This window comes from Rhipicephalus sanguineus, chromosome 2 (genome assembly GCF_013339695.2).
Source record: "Rhipicephalus sanguineus isolate Rsan-2018 chromosome 2, BIME_Rsan_1.4, whole genome shotgun sequence".
NCBI lineage: Eukaryota > Metazoa > Arthropoda > Arachnida > Ixodida > Ixodidae > Rhipicephalus > Rhipicephalus sanguineus.
In genome coordinates, this window is record NC_051177.1 from 145543673 (window position 1) to 145570338 (window position 26666).

Below are 26666 nucleotides of genomic sequence, written 5' to 3' on the forward strand. Positions count from 1 at the left end.
TTAAACCGTAAAAATACGAAAACCTTGGATAACGCCTGAGTTGCGTGATCGAATGAAAAAAAGAGATAAACTTTACCAAACCTTTCTGCGAACACGTTTAGCAGAGGACCTAGCGGCCTTCAAGAGCTATCGCAACAAACTTACAAAATGTTTACGGTCCGCGAGAACACACTATCAATCTACGTATCTTGACGTTCCTGGGAATCGTTCCGACGTTTTATGGGCTAGATTAAACACGCTCCTACATCGTGGTCACACTACCGCCCCTGTTTCCGAGCTGAAAGTAAACGGCAAAGATGTAGATGGGTCAGAATTGGCTGACGCATTTAATAATTTTTTCACTCATATGACTACAACCGGAAGTGCGGATGATGCTTGCGAGTACGTTAAAAATCGAAATATTCAGTCACTGTACTTGTCTCCTATCACCGCCCACGAAGTCTCGTCAACAATAAAAGGCATAAAAAATAGTCCCAGTAGTGATGTTGATGGAATTAAAATACGCCCTGTTAAGGAAGTTTCTGATATTATCGCTCCTATTTTAGCACACATTTTTAATGTCTGTTTAACGAAGTCCGTTTTTCCTGTCAATATGCAAGTGGCAAAAGTGACTGTACTTTATAAAAAAGGCGATCGAAATGATTTAGGTAATTATAGACCGGTTTCGATTTTACCTGTGTTCTCAAAGGCCTTTGACAAACTTCTACATACTCGAATTTCAAGTTTTATTGAAAAGCACAATTTACTTACGCCTGCTCAGTATGGATTTAGAAAAAATAAATCCGCTGAACTAGCGCTTCTGGAGCAAAAGAGTACATACTTACAAAATTCGAAGAAAAGGCACTCGTTCTTGGCGTTTTTGTCGATTTTTCCAAGGCCTTTGATTTAGTAAATCATAAAATACTGCTAAATAAATTACATTGCTATGGTATTCGAGGCCAGGCCCTATCGCTTATGGACTCTTACCTATCAAGCAGACGACAAGTTGTATGCATAAACTCTTTCTCCAGTGTGCAACCTGTGCTATGTGGTGTGCCGCAAGGCAGTATATTGGGGCCACTATTATTTAACATATATCTTAACGATATCATAAATATTTCCAACGAGGCTAAATATATCATATATGCCGATGATACCAGTATATTCTTTTCAGGGCATGACATTAACGAGCTTATAAAAACTTGTAACAAAACAATGAAAACGCTAGAAAGATGGTCAGAAGCAAATGCTATGCGTATTAACGAAAACAAAACAAAAGCTGTTATATTTCGAGCGAAGAACAAAATAATTCCATCTCACCAAGATATAATACTGAGTACTCGCAAAATTGAGATTGTTGACAATTTTAAATGTCTTGGCACAATTTTTTTGAGAACACGACCTGGGATTATCATGTGGGATATGTCTTGCAAAAATTAGCTCAGGTAACAGGTGTAATAGGTCGAATTCGGTATTTGCTTCCAAAAAAAATTAAGCTTTTGCTATATCATTCACTTTTTAACTCTCGTTTAAACTATTGTCAATTGGTGTGGGGTACAACGACGGCTACTAATGTTGATAAAATATACATGCTTCAGAAAAAATGTATTAGGCATATATTCAATGCTCATTTTGTGGCATCCACTAGACCCTTATTTTGTAGCTCAGGAATAATTAAGGTGCACCAGCTATATAATTATGCATTAAGCCGAAAATTCAGATCAGAAACTATTAGGCACACAAAAAATCTACGCAGTCTAGCCAACCTGCGTGCAAGGAATCTAAACTACCCCACCCGTCATGGAGAGAAGTGGGAGGTTGATAAAACACGGTTAAACTCCGGCAAACAGCGTTTATCATACTCTTCCAGCTCTTCTGAATTATTGTGACCTAAATAGTTTTGACTTATTCAACTGTTCATACCACGACATCCATGAATTATTTGCAATATAATACTTGATCTTTAAATCAATAGTACATTCAGTTACATATTTTTTCTCTCAGTCCCAAATCAAAAGTCTTAGATATATATTTGCTTTTTTCACTTGCATGTAGATACTTCTAGGGTTGTAATCTATATAATGTATAATGTTGTAATCTATATAATGTCTTTTTATGCAGTGTATATGTCTTATATTTTTGTTTCTGGATGACAATCGCATTATCATGTTTATCTTTTCTACACAGTGTAATAATTTCGTTTTTCAATCTGTGGTTCGTATATGTATTAAAATCACAACTGCAATGTGTACGCCCTGTTGTGGGGCACTGCCCGTGAGGTGCCATATCGCCATGTTTACCACGGTGCTGCTACCGCTCCGACTTTTTACTTTATATTTATTTTCTGCTTTCTTTTTGTATGGGGCTGTGAACTAGTCAAGCTGTTTAACACAGCTTTTTTTCACAGTCCTTTCTTTCTGTACGACAGAATGGAAAATAAACTTTGACTTTGACTTTGACCTGATTATGGTGGATCCTTCCCTCATGTATTTCCCTTTCCCTTCTTGTTTTTTCTGGTATATATTATCTTCTGTGAATAAATCCAAGTTTCAGTCTGCGCCTGTTTGTGTTCCTCTTCTGTGTCCCGTTTGTTTGCGCTGCCAATTTTCAGTATGAATCTATACCAACTTGCCCGCCTTTCAACACTTCTACGTATATAGACATGGGCTCGCATAAAATCGACTCCCGCAATGCGTGGGATCTGCGCTTTTTTTTTTTTTTTTGCTGTGACTATTTCTCACCCACTGAACAGTATTTTAGGGGTACGCTCGGCGCAATGCAGCATTAGCAAGATTTTTTTGGCAACTAATTTAAAAATGCGATTAATAACATTGCCTTATACAAAGTTTATCAACAGAGTTCCACGCTTCTGTTTTGCGCAATGGCAAATGATCATGCCACAATTGCCTTAGGTATACCAATAAGCAGTTATTATTTTAATAAATCTTCGATTTCCCTCTCGTGCGTGACACGCTTATAACTCGAATAGCATACGTAATCTGTTCAACAGATCGAGATATAAACAGCCGAGCAAATAGAAAGGTATATATTGTTTTCAATATCGCTGACCATAGCGAACCGAAAAGGTGAAGTATCCTGTCGCATGAGATCTTTTCCAGCAAAGTTTGTGTATAGTTCACTGTAGGAAGGTGTGTTCTTCGAGGGGTGCGAATTCATTCCGACCAACTATATGCAGCCACGTAGAACGGTGCTCTTTGACATTAATTTTTCCCACACGGCATGCAAAAATTAACGAGATTCTCAGAGTAGCTCACCAGTAACGTTCGATTGCTGGTGAGCTACTCTCTGGAATCTGCATGCAGTGGCGTAGCCAGGGGGTGGCACACCGGGGCCCGTGCCCCCCCCCCCCCCCCCCAATTTTTTTCCTGTGGCATACATAGCACAAAATGCCACTCGACCACATCTTCCTGCCAGGCCCCCACCTCAGATCAAGGAGGTGCCACGCCCATCCCGAACAAAATTTCTTACGCCCTGTCTGCAAGGCGCGTTTAAATATGCGACGAAGTACTTCTAAAGACCGTGGTAGGGTGGCTTCTAGCCACCCTAACCGTGGTACTGCTAAATGTCCGGCCACGCTCTGCATTGAACGCGCCTGCACCCAAAGCGCTTGGAAGGAATATGGCGGCGAGAGGTCACGTGATGCGAGTAAGCCAATCGCGTCGGCGGCGGCGCGCGGAAAACAGATGCGATACTCTGAAAATTTTCCAGTGACTCTAGGCCACGCGTGCTGCGTTCCCTCTAACAGTGGCCGCGACTGTACAGCACGAATAACAGCGGGGACAAAGGACATCCCTGTCTCAGCCCCTTGCTAATATCAACGTTCTCTTTGCTACAAACTCCTTCCCATTCTATGCAAACTGTATTTTCTCGGTATATCTCCCTCAAAAGCTGTATAGAATCGTCGCCTGTGCCGATTTCTTTCAATATATCCCAGAAAATTTCCTGATTGACGTTGTCGTACGCCCCAGTGATGTCTATAAAAGCCACGCACTAGGGCCTATTTTCTATTTTAGATATTTCTATACACTGAGTGAGAACAAACAGGTTAGCGTCTAACCGCCTGTCGACTCGAAATCCATTCTGGAGTTCTCCCAAAATATCGTTATGTTCTGCCCACATTTCTATTTTCATTTTTAGTGCTTGCATCGCCAACCTGTATAGTACCGATGTAATGGTTATACACAATATTCATGAGCACTAACAGACAATAATGCCCGTTAGTGCTCATTAATATTGTGTATAACAAAGAAAAACGAGCCCTTAAAATTTCCAGTTCTTTCCTTCATGTAATGGTTAGTGGTCTATACGAGCGAATGTTATCCTTTTCTCCCTTGCCTTTATAGATTAGGTTCATTCTACTTTTTCGACAACTATCCGGTATTTGCCTGTCCTTTAAGCATTTTTCTACGGCTTTCAGCAGTGCTTCTTTAGTGCTATGTCCTAGTTCGTTAATAAGGCTAACGGGAATCCCATCTAAACACGCGGTAGTGCACTTTGGAATTTTTCCTTCGGCCTTTTTCCAGTTGAAATTCTTCAGTACTAGCTCTTCCTCGGTTGCTCTCTCCGCCACACTTTTACTCACCGGGGAAATCCCCTGGACGCTTTTTTTAAACGAATCGGCTGTTACCTTTCGGATGTAACCTAGCGCTTCGTACCCTTCCAAATGATTTCCTCATTCATCTACAATATGTTGTTGCACTGTGATAGACTTCCTACGTAGCGCCTTTAAGTGGCTCCAAAATATCCTAGGTGCGGCCTCCTTTTTTTCGTGAATCTCTGTCACCCAGCGTTCACTTTCACCTTTAATTTTTGTCTCGACCAATTTCTGTACAATGAATTTTTTCTCTAGATATATTCACGTATTTTGTTGACTTCGTCCTGCGGCCGCTTCTCCTTTTTTGCCCTTCTATGCACCCGCGATGCTTCACGCCGCTTCTCGATCGCTTCCCGGATTTCCTTGTTCCACGAACTTTTTGGCTTCCTCTTTCCTTTCCAGCAAATAGTTTTCTTCTCTCTCCCTATCTCTTTCGTCATTAGATCTAACAGCTCACTGTACTCCCAGTCCTTGCCTGGTATTTTGCCTACTTCTTCCTCGACTCTTGCGGCTATATTTATTATTTGTTTGTCATTTAAATACGAGGTGCCAGACTTTGATTCTATGCTCTCATTTTCAGTTTTATATCCCATTTGTAATGTTATTCGTTTATGATCACTACCCAAGCTTTTAATCCCTTCCTCGTCTATTCTCATTTCTCTCAGTTTGTGATAAATTCCTTCAGACATGAGACAATCATCAGTGCTGGATTGTTTGTTTCCGACTTCCCACGTGATCTGGCCGTCACATTTAGGACCCGTGTTAACTATATCCAGACTATGTTGCTCGCAGAGATCTAGTAATAACTTCCCATTGGTGTCTGAATATCCGTCAAGGTCGTGTATGTGCGCATTCATGTCCCCTAGAAGGATGATTTCGGCCCCATTACCAAATTCCTCAATATCCTCACTCATGCAATCTACTGTCTCCTGATTCTTTTCTCTGCAATTATTTCCCGTCCACAAATAGCCACGTTTTCTTTCCACCTACCGTGCCCAAAACCCAGACCTTATGCAAAATCTGCTGCCGTCTAGCGGCCGCCGCGCGCATTTCCGCCATGTTGAAGGCTAAGCGCGCTCCGCATGTGCGCCCATGGTGCGTACGTAGTTGCGGCTGATCGGAACGGCAATGCCGACATATTTTCGTGTGCCGTGTTGCTCAGATTGAGGAAATTGGGATGCTGAAAAAAAAAAAGGTTTGCAGGAAAGTAAGCTCCCTGTTACTAGACTTCCTTCCGGCCGACGAGAAGCAGCAGATCGTTCCGTTGCTCCGGCTACTGCTTACGACTGAGGCCGAGTTTACGTTCACTGCTGTTAATAAATGTGGTATGGGACAGCATCGGCACTCATCAGAGAACACTCTTTCGTGTCACCCCGCCACGAGACAGTTTTCGCGCCGTGCAGGCACAGACGGGCTTCGTGTACGAGCTTCAAAGCTGCATGCATAGCGGTTACTGCGCATCCCTGCGCTGCCGTTGACAACATTACTTTGTTTATTACATTGCGATAACAACTGCATGTTAGACAGGTAGCACGTGCGCTTCATCGATTCTCAGCGAACGGACCGATTGTGCTGGAGTGGGTTGTTTGTAGTTTGTCTTTGATTGCGGAGTTTAACAAGGTAGCGTTTGATGGATAATTTCCGCGCGTGCTTCACTATGCGTATTTTTTAAGCATTTCATGTGCTATCACTGACAAATTCAGAGGCGCGGCCAGGATGTCCTGACATCCCCCTCCCCCCCTCCCTTACTTTTTATAAAATGTATTCGCCAAGAAACGCTCATATCAGGTTCTCCCGAAAGCTGATCCTCCTTCGGAAAAATTCTGCATCCACCTCTGTGAGGTAATAAATGTTAACAGAAGCTGAAACTGAAAAAAAAGATGCTGTTCTGGGGAAACGTGTTACATTCGACCGTGGGTGCGCTACCGTTGGTTACGAGCTGAAGTCGTTTCGCAAGCGTTTAGTCGGCGACGCAAAACTGCCTTGCTGCAACGAGTTGAAATTGAAAGGCGCCTAGTAGGCCCCGAAATCGACGATGTGAATGCGAATATTCTTGGCATATCGTGTTATTTACGAGCACATGTAGGAAGAATATTCAATAAAATACCAGCTAATCGGCACCTACTTCTTGGAGCAACTAACACATTTCATGTTCACTTTTCACGTGCGTGAGATGCGGAAATTATTTACAATTTAATCGTGCGGTAATTTTATACATAGCATGCGTCGGTGACTACAGCGGCGAAATATTTTTATTTGAAAAATAAAAAAGACGACAACGTTTTATTTAAAATTAGATGCACGATACATCTGGTCGACGTAGACTTCCCTTAATAAATACGCTTTAAAATGGGTCAAGAGCACTTTCTTACTGTCATCGCCCTGCCTAGCCTTGGCGCGCGCTAAAGCCTCCTCCCTACCATCGCCCACTACGCATGATATTCAAATAGCTAACAACGCTTTATTCGCTACACTGAAGACATACAGACAAGTTTGTAACCTAGCGCAATGCTTCATTCTCAATTACGACAGACCTACGTGTGACTCGGTGAAAAACTTGTATTATCTTCTCGTTATGAGGCAGTTCTTTACACGTAATAACTAGGAAATGCTGGTAACGTGTAGAGGCCCTTATACACTCGCCTGACGTTTTTATGCCCGGATTGCCTACTACCTAAGCAGATACAAGCAAGAAGTTATAGCAGTGACAGCAATACGATTCGGACACAAGCCTCCAGCATGGCGCCGAATCGGTAGCTTCGTAAAACCTCCGACAGATGGCAGCAATTTTGCATAAGGGATGGGAGACAGTCTATGGGAGAGGACGGACGTGTTTTTCGTGGGCTCCGGAATGACAGCGTCAGATAAGTTGTTTTTTTTTTTTGCATGATTCGAGCTTGTTTTTTTAGTTAAGCCACTAGCTTATTAGAGCTTATTGCAGCTTAATAGAGCTTACAACTTTGTACTGTTGGTACAAAGGGGTGTGACAGTCGCTTCGGGTGTTTTTTTTTTGTTTTTTTTAATATTTGTTTGTTCGGCCACCACGTGGCTGAAAGGTGCACGGGAAGATTTGGGTGATTTGGCTTTAAGTGTACCTAATACGCCGCGTGAACGATCTATAGCCATGGTCAAAAAGACCGTAAAGTGTTCAGGATGCGGAATGGGGCGGAAAATAGAGGTTTGTGAGGATGAGACGACAGAGAGAGCTGACGCCAAGTGTAAGCAATGCGAGTTAGAGGCGAAGATGGAAATAATGATGGCCGCCCAGAATGAGCTCATGGTGAGAATCTCCGAGCTGGAGAAAGCGGTAGCGACAGAGCGGGAAAAAACGATGGCTATGGCGGAAAGGCTTAAGTCAGCCGAGGAGGGATTAGCAAAGGTAGCCATGCCAGCAAAGGTAGCCACGGGGAACAAGGAAGCAAGCGGCAGCGGGAACAATGGGGCATCGACCCTCACAGTGGTAGGCGCGAAGGGGGAAGCAGGTTTGGAGAAGACAGGTGCAAGGGTCACAGGACCCACATTCCGCGAAGTAGTCTTGGGAACGGGAGGGGACAAAACAACAGCAGTAGCACGCGCTAGTAACAGGTGCAGTGGCCAGGTGCGGGAAAGTCCAGCAGAAAAGTCGGATCACGTGATAATCGCCGGGGACTCGAATTTAGCTACATGCGCAGAAGCAGTCAAGGAAAGGGTGAGAGGCGACAAACGAGTTTTAATAGGGAAGTTCCCGGGCCATAGGCTGGGATCAGTGATGAGACAAGCTAACGCAAAACTCGCAACTAAGTCTAATGGACGTAACCTCGTGATAATCGCGGGAGGTCTAAACGACGTCTTGAGTAACGAATCAGCCGAACTAGCGACCACATTGGCCAAAGGGGTCGAAGACATGCGCGCCATTTCCCCTCAGGTGCAGATAGTGGTATGCACAATACCGGAGGTACCGGTGCGTGACGGCAACCTGCAAAGAGCGGTTGTCGACGCAAACAAAGAGATATGGCAGATGAGTAGAGAGAAAGGCATCGAGGTAGTGGAAATAAACAGAGAGGTGCACAGGTGGGGTGGTTTTCGAAGAGACGGAATACACTTCGATAGGAGGCTTGGCCATGAGGTGGGTTGGCGTCTTGCAGGACGCGCAGTAGCTTTTTTGGGGGGCACGCGGGCCCTTCGGTGCCCATGGTAGCTTGTAATGAGGAAAACAACCAGGGGGACTCTTTGACAGGTAGTGTAGCGAAAAAACAGAGAAAAGGTAAAAGAAGGGAGAAGGCGCGTGTTGCAATTAGTTACATTAACATGCAGGGTGGCAGAAAAAAGGCAAAATGGTTAGAGATTGAGGGACAGTTAAACAAGGAAAAGATAGGTGTTTATGCGGTTACAGAAACACACCTTAGAGACTTGGAAGAGCCGCCACATATTGAAAATTATGTTTGGGAAGGATGTAACAGGATCACATCAGAAAGGAGAGGTGAGGGGTTGGAATGCTAATTCATAGCAGAACAAAATTGGATAGAGTGAAACAAACGTGTTCAGAGCACATATGGGTTTCGGGCACAGTAGGTGGAAAGAAAACGTGGCTAGGTGTAGCTTACTTGTGGACAGGGAATAACTGCAGAGAAAAGAATCTGGAGATAGTGAAATGCATAAGCACCGATATTAAAGAATTTGGTCATGATGCCGAGATAATCCTTCTAGGGGACATGAACGCTCACATTCATGACCTTGACGGATATTCAGACACCAATGGCAAGTTATTGCTAGATCTCTGCGAGCAACATAGTCTTGAGATAGTTAACGTGGGGCCTAAGTGTGAGGGGCAGATCACGTGGGAAGTCAGAAACAGGCAATCGAGCATTGATTACTGTCTCATGACAGAAGGAATATATGACAAACTTGGAGAGATGAGAATAGACGAAGAAGGCATTAACAGCTTGGGTAGTGATCATAAACGCATAATATTACAAATGGGATATAAAACTGAAAATAAGAACATAGAATCAAAGTTTGGCAGCTCGTATCTAAATGACAAACAAATAACAAATATAGCCGCAAGAGTCGAGGAAAAAGTAGACGAACTACCAGGCAAAGACTGGAAGTATAGTGAGCTGCTACATGTAATCACGAAAGAAATGGAAATAGAGAAGAAAACTATTTGTTGGAAAGGAAAGAAAAAGCCAAAAAGTTGGTGGAACAAAGAAATCCGGGAAGCGATCGAGATGCGACGTCAGGCATCACGGGAGCACAGACAGGCAAAAAAGGAGAAGCGGCCACAGGACGAAGTCAACCAAATATGGGAAATATATTTAGAGCAAAAATCCATTGTGCAGAAATTAGTCGAGGCAAAAATTAAAGGTGAAAGTGAACGCTGGATGACAGAGATTCGCGAAAAGAAGAAGGCCGCGCCTAGGATATTTTGGAGCCACCTAAAAGCGCTGGGAAGGAAGTCTGTCACAATGCAACAACATATGGTAGATGAAGGAGGAAATAAATTGGAAGGATATGAAGCGCTAGGTTACATCCGAAAGATAACAGCCGATTCGTTTAAAAAGGTCCCGCAGGGGATTCCCCCGGTGAGTAAAAGTACGCAAAGGGGTGCAACCGACGAAGATGTAGTACTAGAGAATTTCAATTGGAAGAAGGCCGAAGGAAAAATTCCTAAGCGCACTACTCCGGGCTTAGATGGGGTTCCCGTCAGCCTCATTAACGAATTCGGACATAACACTAAAGAAGCACTGCTGAAAGCCGTAGAAAAGTGCTTACAGGAGAGGGAAATACCAGACAGTTGGCGAAAAAGTAGAATGAACTTAATCTATAAATGCAAGGGAGAAAGGGATAACATTCGCTCGTATAGACCGCTAACAATCACATCGGTGCTATACAGGTTGGCGATGCAGGCAGTAAAATTAAAAAATAGAAGCGTGGGTAGAACAAAATGATATTTTGGGAGAACTTCAGAATGGATTTCGAATCGACAGGCGGTTAGACGATAATCTGTTTGTTCTTACCCAGTGTATAGAAATATCTAAAATAGAAAACAGGCCCTTATACGTAGCTTATCTAGATATCACCGGGGCGTATGACAACGTTAATCAGGAAATTTTGTGGGATATATTGAAGGAAGTGGGCATAGGTGACGACTGTGTACAGCTTTTGAGGGAAATATACCGAGAAAATACAGTTTGTATAGAATGGGAAGGAATAAGTAGCAAGGACAGCGTTGAAATTAGCAAGGGGCTGAGACAGGGATGCCCTTTGTCCCCGCTGTTATTCATGCTGTACATGGCGAGGATGGAAAAAGCGCTAGAAGGTAGCAACATTGGATTTAATTTGTCACACAAACAGGTCGGAGCGATGGTTGAGCAGAAACTTCCAGGTCTATTTTATGCTGATGATATTGTCTTATTTGCGGACAGTCAAGATGATATACAGCGACTGGCAGATATATGCGGAAGGGAGTGTGAGGCTCTAGGACTAGGATTTAGTGCAACAAAATGTGGATTGATGGTATTCAATGATCACGGAGACCATACGGTCTTAATACAGGGACAAAAAATACCGAGGGTAAGCGAGTACAAGTACCTCGGAGTATGGGTAAATGAGGGGGATAGTATATGGAGGTACAAGAGAAAGCATCGGTAGCAAAGGGAAAGAGGAATGCTGCAATTATGAAGCACAGAGCTTTATGGGGATACAATAGGTACGAGGTGCTTCGAGGGCTGTGGAAGGGTGTGATGGTTCCGGGGCTTACATTTGGGAACTCAGTGGTGTGCATGAAGTCAGAGGTGCAATCAGGAATGGATGTAAATCAAAGGACGGTGGGCCGCCTCGCGTTGGGCGCTCACGGGAAGACGACAAATGAGGCGGTAAAGGGTGATATGGGATGGACAGGCTTTGAAGTGAGGGAAGCGCAGAGCAAAATGAGATTCGAAGAGAGGCTGAGGAAAATGAAGGAGAGTAGATGGGCAGAGAAGGTTTTCAGGTATTTGTATAGAAAAAGCGTTGACACGCAGTGGAGAAAAAGAACTAGGAGGCTCACCAGTAAATATACGGCTGGCAGTGCGGGCGATATGGCAACAAAGAGCATTAAGCGGAAGGTCAGAGAGGCGGAGAGGACTTATTGGATGACAGCGATGGAAAAGAAGCCGGCTCTGAGTAACTACCGAAAAGGAAAAAAACGAAATAAGGAGGGAAAGGTTTTATGATAATTCAAGGGGAAGCGCTTTACTGTTTGAAGCAAGGTCGGGCTGCCTTAGAACGCGTAGTTATAAAGCGAGATTCAGTAACGAAGAAGAACATTGTACATGCTGCGGGGGAACTAAGGAAACGATGGAACATGTACTGATTGAATGTGGCGATATTCACCCAGGTATACGTGTGGGCACGAGTCTACATGAAGCCTTGGGTTTTAGGGACAACAATGGAAAGCTGAACACGTCCGCGATAGAAATAAGTAAGAGACGGTTAGAGTATTGGTGGCAGAAAAGTAGAGATAAAGTACAAAAATAATGAGGGAAAATAAGGTCATTCTGCCTTAAGAGGCAGAGAGATGGACCGTGAATTTATATTTTTTGGTATAATAACATAGATTTAATCAATGTAGATAAGGCATTAGGACAACATGAAACAAGGAAGCTTTTTTTCTTCTTTCTCTTTTTTTTTCGCCTTCGAGCCTGGTGGCAGACATGTCACCGCCCCGTTATAAAGGGGACGCTCATAGCACCCATCCATCCGTTTATACCACTTGTCGAACGTTGGCTTCAGCGACACTCCCAAGGATTTTTCAGTCTCTGAACTAGGCGAACAATGATGGTAAAACAAACTCCGTAAACTTTCGATTGACGCTTTAAGCAAAGGGCAGATCAGAGGGACACGCACCCGAAGTGACCAGGTCGTCGAAGTCCACGTCGTAGAGCACGGTGGCGTGCCCGTAAAGCGCGAACACCATGCAGCCGGAGAAGAAGCTGAAGCAGAAGTCGGCCCCGACCAGCTGCACGATGTTCCTGCGCCAGAAGCGGAGTGAGAAGTGCAGTTGCACGACACCGGCGCGCCGCCTATAAACTCACATTGAGAGCGGCCAATCGAACGGCTTGTAGCTGCCGTAGCCAGTGAGCACGCCCAGAGCCAAATCCGTGCTGAAGAGAAGCTGCTGCGAAGCCGCTCGCCACGTCTGCGTTTGAGAAAGAATTGAGCGTGTAACAGAAGTGTTCATACTCGCTACTTCATGGGCCTTTGAGTGCACGCAAAGATATTTCTCACTAGACTTCGTGTGCATGAGCTTTCATGTCCTTGAAAGACAAGATAATATTCACTGTATGCGCGTTTGCTCTCCGCACAATGCCGTAAAGCTTTTTGCCTCTCTTCTATGCGATAAAGCGAATGACGTTGTGGCCCCTTCAGTCAGAATTCGCCAGGCGCTCTGAAACAGTTGGCAGAAGAAGCTTTTCGCACGCATATATTTTTGAAGGGCCCTTGAATCACCTATCACAATTCACAGAACTCTCAGCCTTTTCTACCGACTTTCGCAGTTTTCATCACACGTCGTGATGCGAATATGATGCCGCCCAAAAAGTTACCGGTGCTCAAGCTTTCGCTAGGACCTTATGCGAAGTCTACGCGCTCTGATTCATCTGTTCTCAAGCTTTAAAATGATCAAATGATCACTTAACTGTATCCACAGCCGAGCCCACGGACTGCCCTTCCCCAGCAGCTATAACGATGCGTAGCTAAAGCGTTGCCCAAGCGATAACTAAGTTCGCATGATAGGCGAGCGTACCGCGATGTCTATGAGCTTGGACCAGTCCGGGTACAAGAAGGCGCTCACTCCTCGTATGGAGCCGCGCTGCACCACGCTGGACAGCAACAGGGTGAACAGCAGCGCGAACGACATCCACGTAGTGCCCATCGCCAGCTGAGGCCGCCCGCGAGTGGAGAGCAAGAAAGAACACAAAAATAAACAATGACCACGCTGATCTCGCGGGATAATCACTCCCTTTTACAGACATTCAAACAGACATTACTATTTTGCAGACATTCAAACGCCACGTTAGGTCACCTTCATTACTATTGTGAATGCTGCTTATTGGTGCACCCTACAGGAACGTGGAAGACGTACCTGACATCGATGACAAAGGTCAGATATTGCCACGTGAGTTTCACTTATTTGCGCTACCTTAGCGTCCTCGTTTACACCGAATGGTCCCTCGTGTGTCCTTGTGTTGACGAGCTAATAGGTCAGGGGACTGAAGCTCATCTCAGCTACCGTGCCGAGGTCGCGAAATTTTGTCCCGCAAGGGCCGGGACAGTGAATAGACTGAAGTGTGTGTGTGTGTGTGGTGGGGGGGGGGGGGTGGTAAACGTTTCGCCTAACGCTGCCATTTGAAAAATCAGCACAGCTTGCAATAAGTCGCGTAAGGCTAGCCACAGCAGGCCTGGTGGACACCTAGCTCGTCCTGACATGGCTAAACTTTTACCCTCTCACCTGTTTCTTTCCCACCCCTTGAGCCACTATAATACACATGAATATGCTTCCTCTCTTTTTTCACCCTTTTTTTAGACTGTGTCTTTCTGTCTCCTTCTCTCTATGGCTGTAGGCAAACCTGGACGATAGCAGCTCTGCTGTATAGAGCGTATGTACCACAGAAAATGGGCCAACCCCGCTACTCACCACAGTGGTGCACTAAAGATCAGCAAGAGAACACACGGGCGGCGAATACCGATTGGGGACCGTACGTTGCAGCTTCTCTTGTTGACCATCTGTTCCGAGTGCTTGGGTGGCGAGTGAGAGCACGTGCGGGTTGATGATGATGATAATTTTCTATGTACGACACGCGGCAGACCTCGACCCTAACACCTCCGCTGTAAAAAACGCATTTCACGTGCCTCATATATGGGCTATTTCGGAAGGGGTTGGCGTCAGCATTCGAGAAAACTATCGATACTGGTCTTCAGAATGACTCAAATCTGGACGCCGAATATGAAATAATGGGATTTTTTTTTACGACCATGTTTCAACATATGGTGACCCCATGGGATGCCTCACTCAAAAAAGGGTGCTTGAGGCCAGTTACGGATGTGTAGCTAACCCGAACAAAACCTTATTATTCGCAATAGGCAAGTAAAAAATTGGGGGGACGCTTAGGCTTTGCCTTTAAGAGTTGAATGCGATAGCGATATCCGCACGCACGCACGACCACAGCACACACACGCACTATCGTCTTCCCAATCGCTAGCCTACCTTCGCTTCTCGGTGGAGACCTAAACTGTGCCGCAGGGAAAGGCAAAGTACAAGCGCCCTCCGGCTCATATCTCTATTTGCGTCTATCTCGAATTTTTGGCTCACGGCCAACGCAGCATTTTGGCTTACAACCAAAGACGCCGACGCCGGAATTTCTTCGTCTCGGAGATTTAATATTGCCTGTTTAAGAGCTGGCCAGACATAGGCGACTATCTCGATTCCATTATCTGCATCTCGATCCCACCCTGATGACTGCCCTCTGACGGGAACGAAACACAATCATTAAAGCTCACGTTGGAGAATGTCAGGTGGACCAAATTAAACCGGTGTCCCTCCGTACTGCTTCATTTAACGACGTCCCCTATAATCATATCGTGGTATCGGCGCGCAATATCCCAGAATTCTAAATTTTTAACTGTTTATTTGCTATGACGACATGCCGGGATTTGATCCCGCGACCTTCGAGTCAGCAGAGCAGTCGATCCATGGAAGTAAACAGCGCAAGAATCAAGACGACGCACACATGAAGAAAAGAAACGAACAGGCGCTGAACAGTCGAAGAGCAGTCGAGTACCATAACCACTAGACCACCGTGGCGGGTCTTCTTTCGACCAGTCGGCAAGGTCCTATATAAGTATTTTCGTGAAAAAAAAATCCAGCAGATCCCACGCACTGTGGGTATCGATGTAATGCGAAGCAGCCAGCAAAGAGCTGCATACATCGCTTTGTTTATTTTTTTGAGCCGAATGAAATCATTCATGCCGTGGTATCTAGTTCACCATATATCGCATGTTTGCCATGCACGCGTGCATGCACAATGTGGTATATACCATGCCAATGAAACGTATATTCTGGTTATACACTGCATGACCGGTGATTTATGTTCATCACGCACTCCTGTCATGCAATACCAATATTGGTATATATCCTGTTATCTAAACGGCCGGAAGCGCATCATAACAGTGTCATGTAAATCATACCGTACATGACATGCATAAAATAATTCGCATGTTAGGACCTGTCAATTATGTTCGTCATACAGTCACATCGCACGATATCAATTTTGGTGTATATCAAAAGAGCGAAATGGCCGCGAGTCAACCATGAGCGTGGCATGTAAATCATGCCATACATGACATGCATGTCATGGTCTTCATGTTACTACCTGTCATTTACGTTCGGCATACATTCGCGTCACGCAATGCCAATTTTGGTGTATATCAAGCGAGCGAAACGGCCGCGAGCGCATCATGAGCGTGGCATGTAAATCATGTCGCACATGACTTGCCTGTCACGATTTTCATGTTACCACCTCTCATTTACGCTCGTCATACAGGCGCGTCGCGCAATACCAATTTTGGCGTATATCAAGCTAGTGAAACGCCCGCGAATGCACCATGAGCGGGGCATGTAAATCATGACATGCTTGTTATGGTTTTCATGTTACCACCTGTTATTCATGTTCTTGATACAGTCACATAGCGCAATACCAATTTTGGTGCATATCAATCTAGCGAAACGGCCGCGAGCGCACCATGAGCGTGCCATGTAAATCATGTCGTACATGACACGCATGTCATGATTTTCATGTTAACACCTCTAATTTACGTTCGTCATACAGTCACGTTGCGCATTACCAATTTTGGTGTATATCAAGCGAGCGAAACGGCCGCGAGCGCATCATGAGCGTGGCATGTAAATCATGTCGCACATGACTTGCCTGTCACGATTTTCATGTTACCACCTCTCATTTACGTTCGTCATACAGGCGCGTCGCGCAATACAAATTTTGGCGTATATCAAACTAGTGAAACGCCCGCGAATGCACCATGAGCGGGGCATGTAAATCATGACATGCTTGTCATGGTTTTCATGTTACCACCTGTTATTCATGTTCTTGATACAGTCACATCGCGCAATACCAATTTTGGTGCATATCAATCTAGCGAAACGGCCGCGAGCGCACCATGAGCGTGGCATGTAAATCATGACATACATGACATGCATATCATGGTTTTCATGTTGTCACCTCTAATTTACGTTCGTCATACAGTCACGTTGCGCATTACCAATTTTGGTGTATATCAAGCGAGCGAAACGGCCGCGAGCGCATCATGAGCGTGGCATGTAAATCATGTCGCACATGACTTGCCTGTCACGATTTTCATGTTACCACCTCTCATTTACGCTCGTCATACAGGCGCGTCGCGCAATACCAATTTTGGCGTATATCAAGCTAGTGAAACGCCCGCGAATGCACCATGAGCGGGGCATGTATATCATGACATGCTTGTCATGGTTTTCATGTTACCACCTGTTATTTATGTTCTTAATACAGTCACATGGCGCAATACCAATTTTGGTGCATATCAATCTAGCGAAACGGCCGCGAATGCACCATGAGCGTGGCATGTAAATCATGACATACATGACATGCGTATCATGGTTTTCATGTTGCCACCTCTAATTTACGTTCGTCATACAGTCGCGTCGCGCAATACCAATTTTGGTGTATATCAAGCCAGCGAAACGGCTGCGAATGCACCATGAGCGTGGCATGTAAATCATGACATGCATGTCATGGTTTTCATGTTACCACCTGTTATTCATGTTCTTGATACAGTCACATCGCGCAATACCAATTTTGGTGCATATCAATCTAGCGAAACGGCCGCGAATGCACCATGAGCGTGGCATGTAAATCATGACATACATGACATGCATATCATGGTTTTCATGTTGCCACCTCTAATTTACGTTCGTCATACAGTCGCGTCGCGCAATACCAATTTTGGTGTATATCAATCCCGCGAAACGTCCGCGAATGCACCATGAGCATGGCATGTAAATCATGACATACATGTCATGGTTTTCATGTTACCACCTGTTATTCATGTTCTTGATACAGTCGCGTCGCGCAATACCAATATTGGTGTATATCAAGCCAGCGAAACGGCCGCAAATGCACCATGAGCGTGGCATGTAAATCATGACATACATGACATGCATGTCATGGTTTTCATGTTACCACCTGTTATTCATGTTCTTCATACAGTCACATCGCGCAATACCAATTTTGGTGCATATCAACCTAGCGAAACGGCCGCGAGTGCGTCATGAGCGTGGCATGTAAATCATGACGTGCATGACACGCGTGTCATCATTTTTCATGTTACCACGTGTCAGTTATGTTCCTCATGTCGAAGTGTCTCATCATACCAGTTTTCGTATATATCCATTCATTTAAACGGCCGCGAGCGCCCCGAGACCATGTCATGTAAATCATGCCGCACATGACATGCGTGTCATGATTTGCACGTTAGGACCTGTTATTATGTTCGCCATGAACTCTTGTCACGTCATACCAGTTTTTGTATATATGAAATTAACGGAATGGCCGCAAGAGCCCCAAGGCCGTGGAATGTAAATCATGCTGTTCATGACATGCATGTCATGATTTTCATGTTATGACCTGTCATTTATGTTCGTAATACGGTCATGTTATTCCATACCAATTTTCGTATACATCCGATCAACGAAACGGCCAGGAGAGCACAAAGTCGTAGGCGGCTAGATAGATAGATAGATAGATAGATAGATAGATAGATAGATAGATAGATAGATAGATAGATAGATAGATAGATAGATAGATAGATAGATAGATAGATAGATAGATAGATAGATAGATAGATAGATAGATAGATAGATACGCTCAAACTCGCAGAAGTTCGCTAAGAAATGCTTCGCATTTAAAAAAGCAAAACGCTTATCCGTTCGTCACGTATCGTCAAAGGCGCACCTTTGCGTAGCTTCGAACGCCTTTCAAGATGCTGAGAAACTCGGCAAGGCAGCACAGGCTGATGATCAGCAGCATGTCTGGATGCAAGTCGCCCATCTCTTCGATGCCGGAGCTGAGGCGCAACACTTTCTTTCTGCAAAGGGAAAACGATCCAATGTGTATCACTGTGGCGGCAGCCATTGGGGAGACATGGAGACCTAACCGGGCTCCAATGGACAGTGACGCCGTAGAAAAAAAAAACTGCTCTGTGGTTGGTGTTCTGCAAGAGTGTCACTAAGTGTACTGTCCAGTTCAGCGAGCTTTGATTAGTTAAGGTTCGATAGCAGCTGTTACGCGTGGCGCCGATCCACCAACACCCAAACTTTATCCAGTCAGCGTGAAATGAAACTGACAACTTGACCGCTTAGTGGACTCTTATGGAATATAGACCTCAAGGTCATCGACAAACTTATGGATTAGTTGAGAGCTCGCGAAATTTCAGCGCACGGCCATTCTATGCACGCCTCCACCGGGCTCATGGGTGCAGCTTGTAACGGTATGCAATGCTGTCGCTTTCTTCATACAAAATCTGTTGACAAAAATTTGAGTACGATTTTGCGAATTTCGCACCGAGGGTCGAGGTCGTATGTCTCGCGACTTTACAGCATACTCGTATTCATTTTTGTTCATTATTCCTGAAGGCTTTGTAGAGCATTCGATAAAGAGGGAGCACAAGTTGCTTAGAAACAGTTTAATGAAACGCGAAGAAATTTCATATACGAGTCCAACGAATACAACATTGCGGGTTGCAGCAATAAGCTGTCTGCGATAACCTAACTGCCAATAGATAGAAAGACCGAGTGAGAGAAAGATATGAACAGTGCATGTAAAGGAAAGTGCCCATATATAGAAAATATTAGAAGACTTCAAATATATGACAACAATATGTTATACAAAAGAAAACTGCACAGCTGTAAACAAAAGCACGTAACACACACAACTTTTAGATATATATGACGTGATAGCCGAGCTCTTAAAGATATGTGCAGTGGGAACTAACGCCGTTTATCCAGTCGATAGCTTTTTAAGATAGACTTATTGTAAGCTATCGAGGCAGGGTAAACGTCGCGTACGCCCCATGCAGCATATGCACTCCAAATACTTACTTTCGTGGCACCCCGCTGACCCGATTTCACTTTCATATGCAATGAAGTTATTGTTGCCAAGTTAGTGCTCGGCCAACTTACATGTACGGCGCAGTGTGGAAGTCTACATTGGTTCCCACATTGGCCTGACGATGATCACGCGCACTTTGATCCATGACAATATAGCGATGAGCCACACTAAGAAAATACACAGTTAATTTTTAAACACCCTTGTACTAAGAAAGACAAAGACTCCAGTGGTACGAATGTGTGGGCACCGCAGCGACATGCAAGAAAGTAAGCTTGGGTTGTCACTCACAGCAAGAACTGCTCGGTGGAGGTTTGCGTGCCGTTGACGCATGCGCTTTGCATGGTCTCGTACTCGGCGCCAGGAACGATTACGGTGCCACCGCCAGCGGAGGCCGAGTGGATCGCCAGGGCGTCCTCGCCGGTGTAGTTGTGGGAGGAGTACTTGCGCGCCAAGGTGACATTGACGCGGAAGCAGGGCACCTGCGCATTCGAGATAGAACTGTGAGAAGAGACCATTTTCATAATTTTAAAGCTAGCGTTCCTGCTATGCAGTTTGCCCAACTAATGGCGGCTGGTCACTTACTGGAAACAGCGCGTTCCAGCGCAGTTTGCTTGCGCTATGACGTGGAAAATGCAGACTCGGCACTCTTGACATAAATACGCATAATACACAAGCCCTAGTACGTGCAACCATGACCTCGTCTCCACTTGAAGTACGACAGGTGCCGCCATTAGTTGGGCCAATAGGCAGCGCAGGAAAGCGCACTTGCGGATTATGAAAAGTGTCTAGAAGCTACCTAGAACGGCATCATCATCACCATCATCGTCGTAATGAACGTAACTACGCCAACTGCAGGACGAAGGCCTTTCCCATTTTCCTCCAGTTAACCCGGTCTTGTGATTGCTGCGCGTCTGCCCACCTAACTTTCTGTCTACCCCTCGAGCGCTTGCCTTCTCTTGGAATCCAGTTTGTTACTCTTAATGACCAGCGGTTATCTTGCCTACGCGCTACGTGCCCTGCCAATGCCCAGTTTTTCTTCCTGATTTCGACTAAGATGTTCTTAACACACGTTTGTTCTCTGACCCACTCTGCTTCTTCGAGTCCATTAAAGTTACGCATATCATTTTCTAATTTTCATGGCTCGCTGCGTCGACCACAATATTAGGCTGAACCCTTTTCGCAAGACTCCAGGTTACTGCCCCGTAGGCAAGTACCTGTAAAATGCAGCCGTTATATGCTTTTCTCTTGAGGAATACTGGCAAACTACCATTCACGATCTGAGAGTATACCTGCCAAATGTGCTTCACGAAATTCTGCTTCTTCTAGTTACTTCAGTCCAGGGCCGGTACCAAGGGGAGGGGGGGGGGGGGCTTGGGGGGTACTGACGGCCCTTACCCCCTGATAATTTTTCATGCTTTATCCGTTCGGGTGACACTAAAATATTTACACGCCTTCACAGCGACCACCAGCTGCCAAAGTTAGCCGTTCACTATCTTTCATCTCCTTTTGAGCCACGATCGTCTGCTGTCCTCTCAAGCTTCCAATCGCACATTGAACATACGACGCGCAGGGCGATGTTGTCGTCCTTTGTGAGGAACCTCATGACGACCGCGACAGCAAAAGTGCGCCTGGAGTGACCATATAATAGCTATCGCAACAAATCAGCAGCACCCGCGTTGTTCAACTCAGTGAAATATATAGCAGTCAGAGCACTCACATTCCTGTAGTCTTTTTCGTAGCAGCTGGCGTCGTTCCAGCTGTTCTTACAAGCGTTCCACGGAAGCGTCGAGGAGAAAGAATAGAAAAGGTAGAAAGCGCAGTGGACAACGTTCGCTACGCAGTTCAAGCACGAGGCTAAGTTGACGTACAGCATGGTCCAGCCGATACCTGGAAGACAGAATAGCGAAACAAGAAAGATAGACCGATGCACTAGTCGGTCCGTGAAGAACATAGGCAAAAATTTAAAAAGAAATACGGTAAAACAATGTAACAAACAAGTAGAGGAGCAGGTCAGTGCGGACTCGTGTCTGGGCCACAATATAAGAATGGTTAACATTTGAAGGACGTTCAGACGTAAATTCTTCAAATGTGTCCGTATGACGTCACGTTTTCTGATCCCATTGCGTTCATCAAGCAAAAAAAAAAACTGCATTTCTACTCCGAGCACTATTCAAATCACGTGCATCACTTCCCAAAGAAACATGACTGTTATACTTCGTTTGATTTCAGTCGCAGAACTTATGGCATTTCTTCATGGAGCTATATCTATCATTCTCATCTCTCCTCTATTCAGAACGTAAAAATAACGCTATCTGCCCTGTAATTCGAATTCGTTTTTTTTTTCTCATCTAATGCCTCCTGAGAAGTAAGTACGAATCGGATTCTTCAAGATACAGATTCTCCAACTATTACTTGGCGATTATGTTTACCAAAATCATTAAACTATGTAAATTTCTGAGCATGTTGTTGATCCCATTAACACAATGTTTGTACTTCAAGGCAAGCTGCTGTTACCATTGTGTCACGGTAATTACGGAAAGGTAGCATCGTCTTTAAACATAGAAACTATCTAGCTTATGTCCTTAAATTGTCCTCTACGTTGTATCCATTTAAGTTTACTACAGGAATGCTTGCTATTTGATTAACTGTGAAATAATGTTATTTTGCTAACTTGAGCTGTGAATGCAGCTCCATATTTTTAAATTTTCAACTTCCATGCTCTGTATTTTACTTCTTTATTATTTACCATAGGTTCCCACTGCAGTCTGAATATGCGATATTTGCCTGCACACCATTTCTGGTAACGCATTGCACAACCGAATAATGGTCTGAATTCAATATTGCTCCGCTTTGTGGTTCTGCGGCATAATTCTCTGGCAAAAAAAAAAAAAAAAAACTTCCATTGAGAGGTACAACCTCAGCAAGAAAGAATGATCAAGAGAGAATATCTGTACACTAATACAAACGACATTACATGTCTACTTGAAGCGTGAATTGCGAAATTAAAAGCCCGAACATATGGCCACGCGAGAGACAGCAAAAAATAACATGGCTGATCCCTCCGTCATAGGAATCGGTATAACACGAAAGTGAAACGTGTCTTCACAGAAGTAGTGCTTATCGTGCAGTGATATATGAGATCTTCTACAATGTCTATTGGTGTTTGGCAGCTATAGCACCGTTTGACGTCGATGCACCCATGTTGACGCCTAGTGGCATGTCTCCATCGCGACGACTAACGCCCATGATCATGATTAAACCATTGTGGTAGCTGAAGTTGTGAACATATATTTGGAATCAGCGAATCGTGAATCGCGCGTAAAGATGACATCAACAAGCTCATAATCAACACTGGTACCCGATATGCACTTCTTCAAAACGTCGTCAATTAAGAAGAGAAGCGGCAGTGTGTGCTTACTAGTAATGGGCTACCGACGCCTGTGTTCATGAATACACTACCACACTGCGCTTCAGCAACACGGGAGGCAGAGGTTCGTCGCTTGAGCCGCAAACGCGTGCGTCCCGCTGGCCTCTGTTTCGCTCCACCAAGGCACGACATTCGCCTGTCAAAATCGTGTCCTTTTTGCAACGCGTATTGCAGCAGTTTTGTTAGTCGGTGCTCTCGCAATCGAAGCAGTCGGCGACGGAGAAATCCCGTTGCCCGTTGGTGCATGTGGAAGCTGCACTACTCCGATGAGCCGACGCACGCTAACACGAAGCGGGAGGCAAAGAACGTAACTGCGTCTAGGTTCCCTCGGCGACGCCAGCGCGGCCAGTGTCACTCGCTGGTATCGAGCCGCTTTAACCATGACCTTCGATATTGCGCGCAATCTCGGAGTAAGCGCTAGTAAATGTCGATCGTGACGCATTATACTTCTTTTCACATCTCACAGACGGCGGCACCGCCCCGCTCTACCCCGCCTACCTACACCGCCAACAGAGAGCACCGTGCGAAAGAGGATGTGTGAAAGATATAAAGCGCGTTCGTGGAGTGTCCGTTGTCTGGCATGTTGGCTTAGTCGGTTGAGCGTCGGGCGCATAGCGTCGCGGCCGCAAAGTCGTGGGTTCGATTCCCAGCGGCGGATCGTTCTCTTAGATTTTTTTCTTTCTCACCCGTTGGCGTTCATTTTATCAACGTCATAACCCTGACGGAAGTGCTTGGTGGACCCTGGCATAAAACACTTTCCTGTTAAAACACAGAAGCGCTGTGCGTGTGTGTATTTTGTGTTTTGTCTCTCTCGCGCTTGTGTTGAGGTTGCGCTTTTACTTCCACAACCCAAAATGAAAGCCAACTCGCCCAAAAAGAAGTGTTGCTGAAGCTTGAAGTGGCTGCCTAAGGACCAAGACATATTGGAGCAACTGTTCGTAAGAAGATGCAAACGTCTGTACAGTCAGCACATCGTTATGAAAAGTTTACGGAACTAGAAGTGAACGAGATAGCTCACTGGTGCACCATTAGCGCACCAACTTATGGACATAGCTATAAGGATATCCATACGGATGTCTCAGAGACAAAAAATAGCTTAGTCGACGAAACAATTTCGTCCTATCGAGGGATTCAAACGCGGAACCAAAGCCCTGGAAATGCGTTGGTCCCGGTTTCCAATAGCGGAACTGGACAATTTTTCCGTCAACTCGGAAGGTTGCTTTCCTAGAAGTCCCTGTGGATTTCAGTCTAGCTTTGTGCGACAAACGGGTGTATGACAACGTTTCGCTTTCATTCCCAAATGTTTACGTTGAAAGCTCAGTCCTTCGTAGTGATGTGTGATATAAAAGCGACCGCGAAGGCACCCCGAACTAAACGGAACTCGAAGTTGCTGTCGTTGTCTATATAAGGCCCACCTTTAGCCATGGGGAATCCGGCGAAGGCTCTCGGGACTGTGAGGCTGCTGAATTGACCCAGGAAGACTTCGAGGTGCACCATGGGAAACGCGACGACGACCATTAGGAGCACGTACACCATGATGAACACCACTGGGAACGAGTGAGTCAAGTTCTTTTAAGTGCGCGAAAGATCGTGTGAACATGTACATGTGTTTCCACATACAAACACATGCACATTCCGCACGTATATGTAGCAGGGTCAGACACCTCCCAAAGTAAAATCCTGGCTGCGCCCCTGGCAAGCGCGATATAGCGTTAGGAGCACGTACATTAAGGGGTATTCAGACGGGGAAGAAATGCTCGGGGAAGACGGGGGGATTGCGGATCACGTGACCGCGACGTCACGGATTAGCGAGTGGGCGTGACCCCCCCCCCCCCCGTGGATCCTCGGAGGAGGCGGGGACCTTTTCCCCGACAGGACAAACGATCCCCCAGCGGTGGGGGATGTGGCGGAATTTCGGGCTCTTGTTTGGCCACATTGTTGCACTTTCTCCTGCAGAGAGCGGCAGTGGGTGTTTAGTCTGCAGTTGGGGTCATCTGTAGTTGGGGTCATCGTCGTCAGCAGCTGGTGAAACGGGCGGTACAAGCCACAGTAGCAGTCTGGTAACACTGGTCTCCCCCTCCGTTCGCCCTCGAGTGTACTACGTTTGACCGCAATCATAAGAGCTGTATTGACCAACTCAGTTGGCTCTTCGGCCATATAGTTAGGCGTGCAAGGCAACAAAGGCCTTGCTATACAGGATTTCATAGGCGTGGCCAGGGTGAAGTGGGCTTCTACACTCCTGGCAGAACATTCCCGCTTAGTGTGCATATATACATATATACATGCACGTGCACAGAAACGCAGGCACATTGTGCACATACATGTAGCGGGGTCAGAGCCCTCCCGAGGTAAAATCCTGGCTAGTCACACATAAGTACATCAACAATTAGGTAATCAGTTTAACATCCCGAAACTATGCGTTATCAGGGTCACCGTGTAATAGAGGCTTCTGACAGGACGGGCGCAGACTAACAACTGTGTTCCGTCACCCGCGCAGTTTTATTGCAGTTTCAATGTCGTACCAACTAGCCCCCAACGCACATTACTAGAGGCTTCGAATTAACGTTGAATACCTTGGTTTTCTTCACTTGCGTCTAAGGCAGTGCACACATACACTATAGTATACCGTCCCTTTCCGAATTCGGTTGCAGAGCCAGTGAGTCAAACCTAGCAGGTCAAAGCTATAACCGCTGAGTCATTATAGAAAGGCACAGAAATTCCTAGTACGCCAGCGACTAACCAGGTTCTATAGCTGTAGCTTGCTGAATCTACGTGGTTTAGTTCACAGCATTTTACTGTTAGTACACGTGCCTCAAAGAGGCGGCAACTTGAAGAAAACGTAAATCGTATATAATCAAAATTACATTCTTTTTCATTTCTTTAAAAAAAATGTTTCGTTGTATTTCGTTAGCAGTAATACAATTATACAAGCAACTTGATACACCTGGTATGGTTCCACGGCTCTGATTTCAAAACATCTCGGCAGTGATATCAACGACCTTGCCGGCTAGTAGTATTTCGTATCGTATACGGCACCACACTACTAATCTTGCTTGAACAAAGAGCGGACGATGGGTCATGAGTTTCAAACGGTGCCCGGCAAATCTATGCACTTAGGCGACCATCTCCCACCATACGCACTTTTCACTGTGTTGGTTCAAAAACCGTTAGCCTAGGTAAAGCGTTCGCGTGAAGCTCGCGACCTGTGTTCCGAGGTGCATTTATCTATCCAGGGGACGCTCTAATAATTATTGCTGCGGTTTTACGTTCGAGACCATGCTATATTTATGACGCACGCCGTAGCAGGTGCGGGCGAGGGGTGATTCCGGATTAATATCGTCGTCCTGGGATTCATATTTCATTTGGCGCAACCGAGCTTACGAGCAAAGCTTCCGCGCCCAATAGCTCGTGCGCACTGAAAGCACGACCCGACATCGTTTATATGCGCCATGCCAGTCGGGTCTGG

At 45.4% G+C, this 26666-nt stretch overlaps 2 protein-coding genes across 3 annotated transcripts in view; one reads left to right on the forward strand and one right to left on the reverse strand.

The window, feature by feature from the left end:
* LOC119381947 (sodium- and chloride-dependent neutral and basic amino acid transporter B(0+)-like) overlaps positions 1–26666 on the forward strand; it is a 169839-nt gene that overhangs the window by 42957 nt on the left and 100216 nt on the right. The window lies entirely within an intron of this gene.
* On the reverse strand, positions 18588–24757 carry LOC119381948 (creatine transporter-like). The gene is made up of 4 exons (XM_037649697.2): positions 24616–24757; positions 21491–21660; positions 20062–20252; positions 18588–18751 (listed from the first exon to the last, which is right to left on the reverse strand). The coding sequence occupies exons 1-4, from the start codon at positions 24734–24736 to the stop codon at positions 18607–18609; spliced, it is 627 nt and encodes a 208-aa protein (XP_037505625.2). The 5' UTR covers positions 24737–24757; the 3' UTR covers positions 18588–18606.